At 36.7% G+C, this 13790-nt stretch overlaps 1 protein-coding gene across 13 annotated transcripts in view; it reads left to right on the top strand.

Annotated features, from left to right (window-relative positions):
- GPHN (gephyrin) overlaps positions 1–13790 on the top strand; it is a 264503-nt gene that overhangs the window by 248909 nt on the left and 1804 nt on the right. For all 13 annotated transcript variants that reach the window (XM_090141191.1, XM_090141181.1, XM_090141188.1 and 10 more), the window contains 5 exons: positions 7853–7940; positions 10175–10248; positions 10685–10749; positions 11974–12077; positions 13321–13417. In XM_090141191.1, the coding sequence (XP_089997317.1) occupies positions 7853–7940; positions 10175–10248; positions 10685–10749; positions 11974–12077; positions 13321–13417 (428 nt within the window). The remainder of the gene's footprint in view (positions 1–7852; positions 7941–10174; positions 10249–10684; positions 10750–11973; positions 12078–13320; positions 13418–13790) is intronic.

Here is a 13790-nt window from a genome sequence, read left to right as displayed (position 1 = left end):
AAAAATATCACTGTAGTTCACAAGCGTTTGCAGATGAATATACACAAGCAGCAGACGAATGTGATACAGATCCAGCCATCAATGATGTAATGCTTTCATGTAGGAATGTGCTTCACAGTGCATAAGCACCTGGCTTCTACACTATGGGGCCTTTTCCTGTTACATCCTCACTCCTATTTCTAACATCTCTGGTCTTTTGTCATTCTGTCACACATATGACTCTTCTGAAACAGTCCATGAAAGCAATGGAGTAAAGTACATGTCATCCAGATACATTAAGGCATTTGACGGATCTTATGGTAACTTCAATAAAATAGTTGAACTCTTCTAATCAAAGTCTTTTTGAGTTCATAAATGTAAACATGAAAAAGATAATTCTGGGAAATTGTACTCTTACTTACAGCAGCATCAATTAGAGGAACAGTTAAAAGTAAAGAAGGTTCTTTTGCGGTGCTGTCAGATAAGAAAACTTTCATAGTCATGTTAAACAAGCCAAGCACTATGGTAATAATTCCAGCTTTCCTAACAAGCTGGTTTATATTCTTAGGAAGAACATTTTGCATCTGCCCAAAGTGTTTCAGAGAAATACCACAGAAGGGAGAAGTAAGAAATGTTATGAGAATATGATGGAATACATAGAAAATTTTGAAACAAATACAGTTCAAGAAGAGTTCCCATATGTTCTAGCATATATCATCAAAGTTGGATCAGCTTCTACTTTGGAAAGCCATACCAGTCAAAACACAGAATTTCTGTTACATTCAAAATATGCTTTACAGAAGTTGGCTTTAGCTGGCTACATCTAATATGCCATCTATTCACTGTCCTGCATCCTGCAAATTACTGGTATATAAAATATTCTCAGTCATGAGGTGAGAAGTGGGTAACAGATTTTGTCTTTATGCCCAGCTGCATCCATCTGTTCATTTTGAAATCTGTCGCCTCAAGTGAATGAGTTCAAGAAGAAAAACGAGTTAATCTCAAACTTAATAAAGGATCAAATCTATGTCTTGTGTTTCCTCAAACAGAAGTGACATTGAGCTTGATGAGATCTCCGAGTACAATAAGTACTCTTGGCTTTTTTTCACTTGTTAAATTCTTTGTTGTTTTGGAGGTGTTTCTTTGTTTGGTTTTTTTTTTTTTTTTTTTTTCTGATACAAAAGTAGAAACCTTATTAGGATCTTTGCACACAAAAAGAATTTCTAGAAGTTCTTATATCATTGTTAAATAACTTTGAGACATCACTCTTCTGAGAGATCTGTTTAACAGAAGAGAGACCTCAAGAGCTGCAAAACTAACACAGTCCACTATTTCACATGGACATGACCAGAGTATGCTAAACTCTGGTACCTGCAGATGGCACATGGACTTTTGAAGTTTCCAGTCAGCTGCTGTAGAGGAGCAGTTGATCTACTTTCATCTTCAGCATGATTGGTGTAGAGCCACTGCTAACACTTCTGCTTTCACTCTGTGTGCATAAATCTCTAGGTCCTCTGCATCTGTGAGGAGTCATGTTTAAAGAGGTGATTATTTCATCACATTACTGAAATGTATAAGATACTTTCAAATGAAGTGAAACAGTAGGAAAGGAAAAAAAAGCTCTGCCTTAGTAATCACAATAAAACACTTCTGCATGCATCGTGGTGCATTATGGTGCATGCATTTTTTTGCATGTCCACTCAACATATTTATAAAGCACCGTGTTTTAAGGTTGCATGCATGGGTTTAGCAAGTAGACTTTTCCAAAAGATCTGGATTTATAAAAGCGTGGGCTGGTGTACAGAAGAGTATGACTATCAAAAGTGTTTCTATTAATCATCCAACTACAATAGCTGTATATAACAAAGTACAAGGATTGGAAATGACTGTCAGATAATGAGGTTGTTTTGAATGAATGACATTAATGTGGTGAGAACTTGGTGGAAATGGTCCTGGAAATCAGCAGTGAACTAGAAATTCTCCACTGTCACAGTGGCTTGCTAAGTCAGTCCTAACTAAATGCCCTGATTCAGTTTTGCAGGGTTCATACATTTGCAGCAGAGTGGTAGGTGATGCAGCTCACAATTTCTTGTTAATTTGTTTTCTAAATTAAGTGATAAAACTGAACAGTTTAATTGCACTTATCTCAAACTACTGGTATTAAGGGTTGTATCAAAGAAGAGGTTGACAGATTTATAATTAAACATAAAGTGCAACAACGGGATCGACAGAAACACATAGATTTTATTTGAAAGAGAAAATTATACTGTAATTTGGAGTACTTCAGAATGGCACTTAAAGCAGAATTCTTTGGTCCTGACTGATAGAAAGGAAGAAAATCTGTGTATATGGTTTATGTCTTTTTTAATGAGGCTTGTATCATTGTCTGGTTCAAGCTCTTAAGCTCTCGTGTATCTTTTCAATTCAGTGACAGCTCAGTAACCAAGTGCTGCATAATAGGTTTCCACAAACTAGCTTTGATAATCAGAATTTGTCATGAACGTAGAAGGTGTTCCTATTCTGGTACACCACTAGGCTTCAAAAGCTCACTTCAAATTAATGAAACCAAGTGGCATGTCAACTATAACATCATGTATATATTTACCAGATTCTACACATGCTGCTGCCACTATAACAGTTACCCTCCAACTAATTTCCAGATCGTACTATTCATCTGTTATATAAAAGTGAATAAAGAGGGCAGGAAAATAGCAATGGTAAAATAGAAGGTCTGTTTATCAACTGAGACAATTAGTGGAGAGTATTAAGCTATATCTTAATAGTACATTAAGATATATTTAATAGTACATGAGCTTTTTATGTAAATCTTTATGTCTGCAGCTTCAAAAATGTGTGTATGAGGGCTGCTCTGAAAGTAATGCCTCCTATTTTATGATGTTGGCCCACTATGTCAGAGTCAGATGGTGGTGGTATGGCAGTAGAGGCTGAAATTTCCCACCAGTATTCCACTACATTTTGTTGCTGTGAAACAGATGGCAGCAGAGGGGTAGTCTGACCAAATGGTGTACGATGAAGTGTGGATGAGGCAAAGGTGCTGCAGTGAATTCCTCCATCTGGAAAAAAAATGGCACCCACTGACATTCATTGAAGCTTGCTGAACATTTATGGAGACCAAGCAGTAGGTCTGAGCACAGTTAGACAAGCTGTATTCTGGATGGCCATCAGATTTTTCTGAGAGCAGCATACAGGCTCTTGTTTATTGCTGGCAAGCATGCATAGGTAATAGTGGTCACTGTTGAAAAGTATTATTTTGTAGCTGAGAATTTACTGTATCGAGTAGTGTTATTGTGCTCTTTGTATCATTGTAGTTAGGAGGCGTTAATTTCACAGCAGCCTAGACACAGTCTGCTTTAGATGGAGATTTCTTCCTTTTTTGAGAGACAGTTTGGGTTTGTAATTACTGACCTATATGAATAGTTTCATAAACTGCATGTCACCCTTATAGAACAATTTTCTTCATTGTATTTACAGAAGATGCTGGGATGTAATCTGAAGCACACAGAGTATAGTTTCTTTAATCAATTCCATCACAATAGAGAAGCGCACACTCTTCTCTTCACAATGTCACTTCGACTTTGAAAATCACCAAATGAAACAGAAGAATTTTGCCATCTGGAAACTAGTCTTCCCATCAAATCTCCTTTACCCTGATTAAGGCATAAGCTTGAGCACCTGTTACAATTCTGTCCATGGGAAAAAAAATAATAATAATACAAGAATAGCACTTTCAGAAGACATTTTTAAGGATTTATTGTAGTAAATTAGACCATTAGTCTAGCTAATCCAGTATCCTGTCCCTAGCAACGGCCAGAGTTTCAGAAGAAAGCTTCTGAATAGTGAGTGTTACTTCTCAGCTTTGTGGTTATTTGTCACAAGCCCATTAGAACAATGGTATGCTCAGATACCAAAATTATTTTTTCTGTTCTTCCAGAAGTTAATAGTCTTCAGTTTATTCCATTTCCATGTCAATATGGAGAGCTGCTCATTTTTTATGCAACAAGTGAAATGAGAAGTCAGATCTTTTTATCTGATAATCAGATATATGTTAGTGTGCAATTTGAATGGTAACTCTCTCCATTAACTCCACTAATGCAAAGAAAATGTTTGCTACTGTGTTGACTGAAGATTACTCCACTCAAGAGAGTGCCTGGTATTATTAACTGCAGAGGAAGTAAAAATACCAGCCTCGAGTAGGATATAAAGAAGGTTCAAGGGACTTAAGCAAGAAAACTATGCCAAATAAAGAGAAAGAGAGATGCTTCTTGCAAAGACAAGGGCTGAAATTCTCTATATGTATTTTATGGCGGGGAAAAAAACAACAAAAAAACAACAAAACCCTAGCATAATCATTCAGTTTATTATAATATTTCTTATCTGTCATTTGAAGGAATCCAGTTGAATTTGCAACAAACTGAAGAGGATATACAGTGCTGTAGGTTGGAAGTAGTAGTAGATTTTAGAAATGTTTTTCACATTTCACATGTGGTAAAGAAAGAGATCTACTATACAGGACATTTTACTGGAAATGTCAAAAAAAAAAAATTAAGTCCAGTAATCCACCTTTATATGGCATGTAATTAAAAAAAACCTCTATGATTATCTACTCCAGTGGTATGCTACTTTCATAAACAAAGCCTTCCCCTGATTTGAGGTTGGGCTTATACTGTTGTTAGTTTCCTGCTTTGGTAAGCAATTTTATATTTTATAAATTTATAATTCAGTACATATTCAGTATATAGGGAGCACTTCCATTCTATTTAACAGCGATTAAATATAGACTTGTTTGCTTTATACTATTCCTTTCAGTGTTCTCAAACCACAACCAGAAGCAAGTACACTTCATACTTCAGAATTAGGATCTCCTCAAACAGGTGGTCTTGCTTCCTATTAATAACCTTTAAATAATTAAGCAAGATCAAATGAAACAGCCTGGAGCAAACTCCAGATAAGATTCTCACCTGCATCACAATGTAGTGAGAAAACTAAACTTAAAACAGTCTTAACCTAAGACTAATGCCATGAGTATCTGGCTGTCACTGTGTTTAAGGAAGGCCTATATCCACCTGTATAAAGAATGTGTGTGTTCCCTGAAGCATACCAGCCTGCACCATCATTGTCAAGGATTAAGGAAGATACGGATTATTGATAGACCTTTCTTATTACAAACTCTATAGTAATCTTAAGCAATATCTCACTACATACAGAGCACTTCTAGAACATCAGTATGAAACAATTCGTTCTGAAGAGGACACCAACAGTAGCCAACAAGACTTATTTTTTCTTACTGCCTTTGATAACTAGTGAAGATTTGTGCTGGTTTTGGATGAAATGATCCTGAAATTTCAGAAAGGGCAGCTGAGAAAATGTTTCTGCTTCATAAAGAACAAAGAAGATACTTTGTTTGAGTCTGTATGCTTTATGTTTCCCCCCAAAAAAATGGAGTTCAACCCTTTAAAGGCTAGTTAGAGCATTCAAGATATGCAGAAACCTAAAACAACTTGCCATGTAACACATTATACAAATCCTGAAGTCGTGCCACAATATGTATAGTCACTCCTTCCTTTAAAAAATGGCAGTATTGCATTATAGCTGACTGATTACAGCCAACACTATCGCACTAGTAATTTGCCTTTCCTTCTACTGTAGCTTGTTGCCTACCTCTTAGAAAGAGATGCACCTAAGGAGTGGATACATACATACATAGCTTGCTCCAAAAGTAATGTCTCCTATTTATTTTCATGGAAATTTCAACAGGTACAAAGAGAACAATAATGCTATTTGATAGAGCAGATTCTAAGCTACAAAACGCTCTTGTTCAACACAGTCTCTACCATCAGCTGTGCATTTTCAGCAGTGATGAACAAAAGCATGTATGCTCCACTCCTCAAAATCTGCAACAGTGGAGTTGACCCACTGTCACTGCCACCACTGATGAAATACACTGCCCACCACCTCACTGTGCTTACATCTACTGTTTGGGCTCCACAGATGTTCAGCAAGCATCAGTGAATGTCAGTGGGTGCCATTTTTTTCCAAATGGAGGAATTCAACTGCCAGACCTTTGATACATACACACTTCCATGTTAGACACCATTTAGTCAGATTGTCCCTCTGCTGCCATCTGTCTCACAGCAATAAAATGTAACAGAGTATTGGTGGGAAGTTTCAACCCTACTGCCATATTACTGACATCTGACATTGTAGGCTGACGTCATAAAAATAGGAGGCATTATTTTCAGAGCTTCCCTATTACATAGAAAAGCTGTGCAGCATAATCACATGTGATGCCAACTGGAATGCTGCATAACTAATTGGAAATGGTGGAAAAGAGGTTCTGAAGTCTTTCTGCCTGTAAGATGACAGAGGTGGAAAAAGCTTATGAGTTCTCTGGTGAATAGATGAGTGTGCAGGTTTGCACTTGAGTTATTTACTCAGTGAGAGAGTTATCCTTGTATGACATAAAATGTTGTGCATGCAGCACCAAGATATGCCAAGTACTGCATAAATCATATTTTAGCAAGCCATGGGCAAAGACAAGATGCGCAGAGAAAAAGCTTCCTCTGTCTGAAACCTCTTGGAACATACATTTTATTAGTCTCTCTGAAAGGTCAACCAGATCTTACACAGTATTTTTGATTTTCCCGTTTCCAGTTCAGTCTCCGAAAGAACTGCGGTGATACTATTTTGTATTGACACATAGCAGAAGTTAACCACGTATAGCATACATGCCATTTGCCCAAAAAGTCTTGATAACACATAGATGTTATTTGTAATTGTAATGTGATAACTGAGACCCCATATTCCAGATTAATTCCTTTGTACAGTCGTTAGTATTACTGCCATTTCTTTGAACAGCATTCACATAAGGAATAGCCTCTCAAAAACTATTTTCAGGATCTGTGCTATTTGATGCTTTTGAAGGAACATGACGTACAGTCCTAGCAATAGGTTAGCTTCTGGTCAGTTCACAAATGTTAAATGCAAAGTACACATTTAATGTCTTGTTGGTTTCCCTCAGCCTTCTTTTATAATTTATGCTACAGAGTTTCTCCTCACATGCCTTTAAGCTTCCTGTTAGCACAGCAATCTTGCTAGATAGGTAACAGTAACTTGAAAACTACAATTTCAGTTTAGATTTTAAAAAAAGACTTTTAAGACACCGAAAGTATTGCAGTTAGTTTTTATCCTTCATCTTCATCTTTGCAATTATACTCATTTTATGAAGAAATATGACAGCCCTCTGCTTACTGTTTCTCATGAAGAATACATACTTGAACAAGATGGATTATGGTTTTTCAAGATGTAGGTGTACAGCTGCCTTTGCTGCAGAATCCTCAAGAGGGGGAGATAAACAAAGGATTTACTCCCACTTTGCACTGATGGAGGTTTGAAGTGGAGCCTTACACCCATTTTTACACACATCAAATAAGTTAGGTAGTACTTCAGCCTGCTTGGTGGCCAGTAATTTTCATGGGTCAGGTCCCTCTGCATAGACCCGTCAGTTGACCTAAATCGTAATTTGCACTGCTACCAGCTGTGCAAATGTCATGCGTTTATAGACTTGTATTGGTGTTCTTCAGTCCCAACCTATGCTATCCCTCCATTCATTATACAAAGCTCTTGGGTAGAAAGAGGGCAACCTTTGTAGTGTCTGCTTAATACAGCTGCGGTGCATGAGATGAATAGAGCAGTGTGGAGTCTTCAGAAGGATAAGATCCCAGTATTATCTTGGTTGTGTTTCCTTTTTAAAGTGGGTGTGTGTATATACACCTAAATCTGTGGACAGATATGCTTACACTGTAACCTGTAGTAGCTGTGTGCCACTAATCTGCTTACGTCTTCTTTTATGTAGCCCAGATGATTTACTGAATGCACTGAATGAAGGTATCAGCCGTGCTGATGTGATCATTACATCAGGAGGCGTGTCTATGGGAGAAAAGGTATGCTAAATTTAAGTATAACTTACTATAATATTTATAAGAATTTCAAACCAGAGTCTGTCATCAGAGCTTCTGCTTTTGTATTAAAGTTTTCTAAAAAGGGGTTTTTTCTTTTCCTTTTCCTTTTCCTTTTCCTTTTCCTTTTCCTTTTCCTTTTCCTTTTCCTTTTCCTTTTCCTTTTCTTTTTCCTTTTCCTTTTTCTTTTTCTTTTCTTCCTTCCGTCCTTCCTTCCTTCCTACCTTCCTTCCTTCCTTCCTTCCTTCCTTCCTTCCTTTCTTTTTTTGAACATTTAAGTGTGAATAATTAAGAAAATAGCCTTCAATACTATTTTCATTTCATTTGTTCTTATTACTGTACTATAGTAGGCATAGAACAAAAGGGGAGATTCTTATTCTTGATGTAAGTGATTTGCATTTTTTTAATTAAGGAATTATTTATATAGTTATGATGACAAAGGTGATAGGTTAATAGCACATGAAGACAAGAGATTTCTTTCTACTTTTAGAGCAGGTAAAATGTACATAGAATAAAGCTACTTTACAAGTACTTTGAAAAGCAGCTAAGTATATAAATAGTTCTTTCTTATTCAGTATATCTATTTCCTATATGTGCCAGAGCTCTATCTGTTACAAAAATAGATTTATCACATTTTACTCCTGATAGTCCTACAGAGGCAATACATATGAGACACAGTGAGCTGATATATTTGCCTTTTGAATCATTAACAGAATTGTTGATTGAGTTCCTGTTGGTAATCCCTGTGCCAAAACCATCAAAGAAAATAGGGATACACAGATGCTGGTGGGGCGTAGATGAACCTGCAGGACATTTATTAATCATGACTTATGCGAAGGAAAACTCAGATTACTTTTTGATCCCAGACTGAATCTGTGAGTTTGGCAGGTAAAAGAAACATCTCTCCTTTTATAAATTACAGATACTAAAGTCAGCCATTAGGAGATGACAAACATGAGTGCTGTTTCTGTCACTTTTCCGAGTAGAAATCATATTGTTGGATACATCATGGAAATGATTAACAAATTAAACCAGTTCCAATTACTTTAAATTCCATTATTCCTCTCAGTATTCCTAGAAAAATGTTAAAGGCCAAGTGCTGGTCTTTAAATTGGGAGTGTGGTGACCTAGTACAGACATGGGAACTCTAGAAAGAAACTAGACTGATGAATGGTCTCACAGGCATTTACACATTCAGGCTAACTTCTCCCTCGCCTGAATTTTAGGCAACTGCATAAAGTCAATGGGCCCTATACTCCTCTGACAGTTCTCCCTCTGATACTGAGTATTCAGGACTTTTAATGAAGTAACTGTGAGCATCCAAAAGCTAAATAGCAAATAAAAATGTGGTTAATGCAATCAGTAACTGAGAATTCACGCCTGGCTGAAAAAAAGTTGCTGCTTTCCAAGTATTTGAATCAAAAAAAAAAAAGAGAGAGAGAGAGAAAAATGGGAATTTCAGATTTACTGCTTCAAAAGCCTGTCTTAACAGATGGTTGTTATGTCTTAAGTCTCACTAAACACAACAGATAGTATACTGAATCTTTGAGCGTAGCAATTTTCGATGAAGACTGAATATGTAATTCCAGTTTTCTTAACTGGATCGATAGTATTTATGTCAAATTGTTTTTGAACTATTGTAAAAGCTATCTACAGTTTTTCCTTTCTAAGAAACTTAGGATAGTTAAACCTGACCACTGTGAATTATGCCACATCCCCAAGAAATTACAGTAATTACAGTATCCTGGAAAATTATGATTTCTACAGTGCAGTCTTGAATTCAAAAGCACTAGGAGATCTCTTACTCTGCCACTGGATAGCTTCTGTGGCAAAAAGTTAAATAACCTGATGATTTTAAGGCTTAACTTTGAATCACAAAGGCTTTTTTTTTTTTTCCCCCCCCATCTTTGACAGACAATGTTTTAGTAGCCTCTTTATCGGGTCCTTAAAGATTCTGTTGCTGCAGCTGACTTTTAAGTAAATATATTACTATGTCCTTGTAGAGTCAGTTTTGGCACCAGAAATGAATCTGTTCTTCACGTCTTATTTTTGAAAATACTTTCTTTCAAATACTGGAAATGCCCAATTGGACTGTAGCACTTTCAGGATATAGCAAGTGTTTCATCTTCACTTGATATCAGTTAATTGCTTTGAACACTTAGATGATGTAAACCACTTTGATGTTACTTAATTGATTTTCTTTTTTATAATTTAAACAGGACTATCTTAAACAGGTGCTGGATATTGATCTTCATGCACAGATTCACTTTGGCAGAGTTTTTATGAAACCAGGGTAAGAAATCTTTTAATGAGGTAGCTTGGATGGAGATCATTTTCAGGAGCAGTACTACCCGTGTATCTGAATTTGTTCATCTGTGGACTAATTGCTCTGAGATATTGTCCCATTGTTAATCCTGCTATATACACTAGAGTAAAGGGAACGGAGTCAGTAATGTTACCAAAAAAAAAAAAACAGAGAGAGCCTTATATAAAAAACAAATACAGCTCTGTAACAGTTTAATTTTGGTATAAATTATTGGTTGATATGGCTTCTGACAGTAAGATAGAATTTGATTTTTTTTGTGTGTATTAATTCATCTACTCTTGAATATTTTCTCAATAGAAGCAAAATGACCATTTGTTTTATTTCCAAAATATTTTAAATAATAATGTAATAATGTTAGTTCAGTCAAATTCCAGTGCAGATCACAAGTTTTCCTTTTCCATAGCCTGCCAACAACTTTTGCAACTCTGGATATTGATGGTGTAAGAAAAATAATCTTTGCACTCCCAGGTAAGATGTTTTATGGATTACTTTTGTTGCTGTGCACAGATGACAAGATCTGAAACAGAATAGTGATGTTTCACAACACCTATGTAAGAACATCTGGTGTTCTTACTCTTGTCCTCAGAATGTGCTGGTTGGGATACAAGCCTTATGATTTTTTCCATCCAACAATTCCCTTGGCTTTTGTTAACATGCTGTGCAGGGGTGGTTTTTCCCCACAGCTCCCTTCACGTTACAGATAGAGATTCTTTGAATGTCAGCACATCCACTCTAAAGTATTGAAAGTGGAGATGAGATCTAGAGAGTGCCTAGGAATATGTCACAGAATGGAAGTTTGTTAGTCATGTTCACACTTTGGAACATGAGAGGGCAGCAGTGCTTCACCTCCTGCATGCTGGAGGAAATCAGTGAGTTCAGAATAAATATTTATTTGGGAATCCATCTACAAATCTCTGTCCCCTTAATTTTAATTTTTGCTTTGACTTTGCATAGATTTCTGACAACAAGGAATCCTTTTCTTGATTAGCTAGTGATGTTCAGATGTCTCCACTGTTTTTTGTTTCATGTTTCTCTCTCCTGCTTCACCAGGTCAGAGATAATGGAAATCTCTCTCTCATATTATTTACATTAGAACTGCCTTTTAGGGAAGACTAGATGTGTAAGACGAGAGGTGTTTGACAGAAGTTAGTTATACACCTCTCTTCTTAGTCAACAGAAACTATATAAAGCAGTAGAATTCTCCTCCACAGCCATGTTAAAGCTTCTTGCAACTCTGTTAGAGAATAGAAAGTCATTTAATAATACCTATTTTTCCATTGGTCTTGGAAACCTTGAATTGGAAATCATGAATTCATACATGAGCTTGAACTTTTAGCTCTGCACAATGAGCGCTGGCCCCACCTCAGATAAATCTAGATATAAAAAGAAAGATGGCAGGAGAACAGAAGCAAATAGTGGGGCCTGAGGAACATAAAGCAGCTGTGATCAGAGCAGAATTTCAGGACACCATTAGCCAGAGAGTATAGCTTTGAGGAGTTTTACTAGCCACATGCCACCCCAGACATAAGTGGACAGTTGGACGCAGCATGGAAAGTTCTTTAGAATCTTTAGGGTATGATTGTTATAAAAATAGGATATTGCTTTCACAGAGTAAATCAAGAGGGTTTCACCACCATTCTTTCTTTCTTTCCTTCTTTCTTTCTTTCAATACCACCATTCTTTGTCCTACAGGCAATCCTGTATCAGCTGTTGTTACCTGCAATCTCTTTGTTGTTCCTGCACTGAGGAAAATGCAGGGTATCCTAGATCCTCGGCCCACCATTATCAAAGCCAGGGTAAGAAGCTTGTCCTGTGTTTGAAAGTTCTCTCAAGTTGTTGAAACACTACTGTTCGAGCTCAGAAAGTTTGGGGGATCTGAACGCTAGGCCAATTCTGACAAGTTGAAGGAATTTCACAGAAAACAGGCACATAGACTTGAATCTGTTGATGTTAATATGCAGCCCCATAATTTCTGAAAGTGAGTGGCCAACTAGTGGAGTAAGATTTACAGATAACAGATGCAGCCATTTGCCAGTCAGGCAAGGAGAACACTTCACTATTAAAAACATAAGTTTGTTTTAATCTGTGGTTAAAAAAAGTAAAAAATAGAGAGTAACCTGGAAATACTTAAAGAGTAAGGTAGTTCCGTGTCAAAAAGTGCAAACATCAAAGTCTTTCTGCTCTTGAACAGATTTTTTATATAAGTAATCCACATACCTCCACCTAAGCAATGTAAATTCTTTAAACTATTAATGCTAGTCTCATAAGAAATGGTGGATACAGTAGCTCTTTAATAACTGGTCTTGAATCTGTATGAAATGTGTTATTCTCCTATTTTTGCTTTAAAGAAGATACCAAAGAACAGATTACCTTTTACAGTTTTTCTACTGTTCCTGGCATTCCAGAAACTTTTCTCTTACTGCTCATCCCCTTGTGTTTCTCTTACATGCTTCCTCAGTACTCCATCTTTTTCTTTATCTGATGGCTAAAGTGTTGTAAGACAGACAGCAATTTGTAGCATTCCAGTTTTGAGGAATGTGATGCTCCAACATGACCCTCATGTTTGCATATATTTTCCAGTGTGCTTCCATTAAATTTCATTTTGAGCCATCTCCTGTACGTCTTTTCATTTCAAAGATTGGTCATCTCCCTTTTGTCAGGACTAGCAGTACTTTGAATGTGAATAAATTTTTTATCTGTACAAAATGTGAGCCAGAGACTAGAAATGATAAAGCTTTTTTTCCAGAGAGATAGTATCTTTGAACTCTCAGTAAAAGAACAGCTTTGGAATATTCCACTTAATGCATGCAGACTCCGGCATACTCTTTGATATTGTAATATCATAGTTGTATCTCCCTTAAATAGTGCAGTCTCTACCTCCTGCAGCCTTTGATCTTGCTCTAGACACCATGTAGCCTAGAAATGCAAGTCTTTTAAAGGACTTTATTAAGGAAGAAAGATTGAACAGATGATTATATTATCTTAGACAGTGATAACTGAATACGTGACATTTTCAGACTTTCTTTGCTTCTTCTACAGTTATCATGTGATGTAAAATTGGACCCCCGCCCAGAATACCATCGGTGCATACTGACTTGGCATCACCAAGAACCACTACCTTGGGCACAGAGTACAGGTTAGTGCCTGTTTCACTACTGACAGATGCACTCGCAGGTCCTGTCAGTCTGCCATACATGCTTTAGAAGAAATGAACAACAAAAAAAAACAACAAACCCACATGCACATGTATTTTCATGAAGTTTTGTCATGCAGACTGATTTTCTGACTTGTGCACATCTATGTATACAGTCATGCCACCCAGTCATGATATTAAAATTCATGCTATGTCTTACCAACTTCATTGTTAAAACTTTATCAGAATAATCCACCTTCATACACACACACGTACTGTGTGCTTTTTGTAAATACTCATCTGTGCTTATTTGCACTCAGAGGCACATTTACTTTTTACTCTTTGTACTAAATAAACACAAGTTGGATCATAGCAA

Source organism: Phasianus colchicus, chromosome 5 (genome assembly GCF_987193195.1).
Source record: "Phasianus colchicus chromosome 5, bPhaCol1.hap1.1, whole genome shotgun sequence".
In the NCBI taxonomy this organism is placed as follows: Eukaryota; Metazoa; Chordata; class Aves; order Galliformes; family Phasianidae; genus Phasianus; species Phasianus colchicus.
Note: the sequence above shows the minus strand (reverse complement) of the source record. Positions and strands in the feature narration are given on the sequence as shown.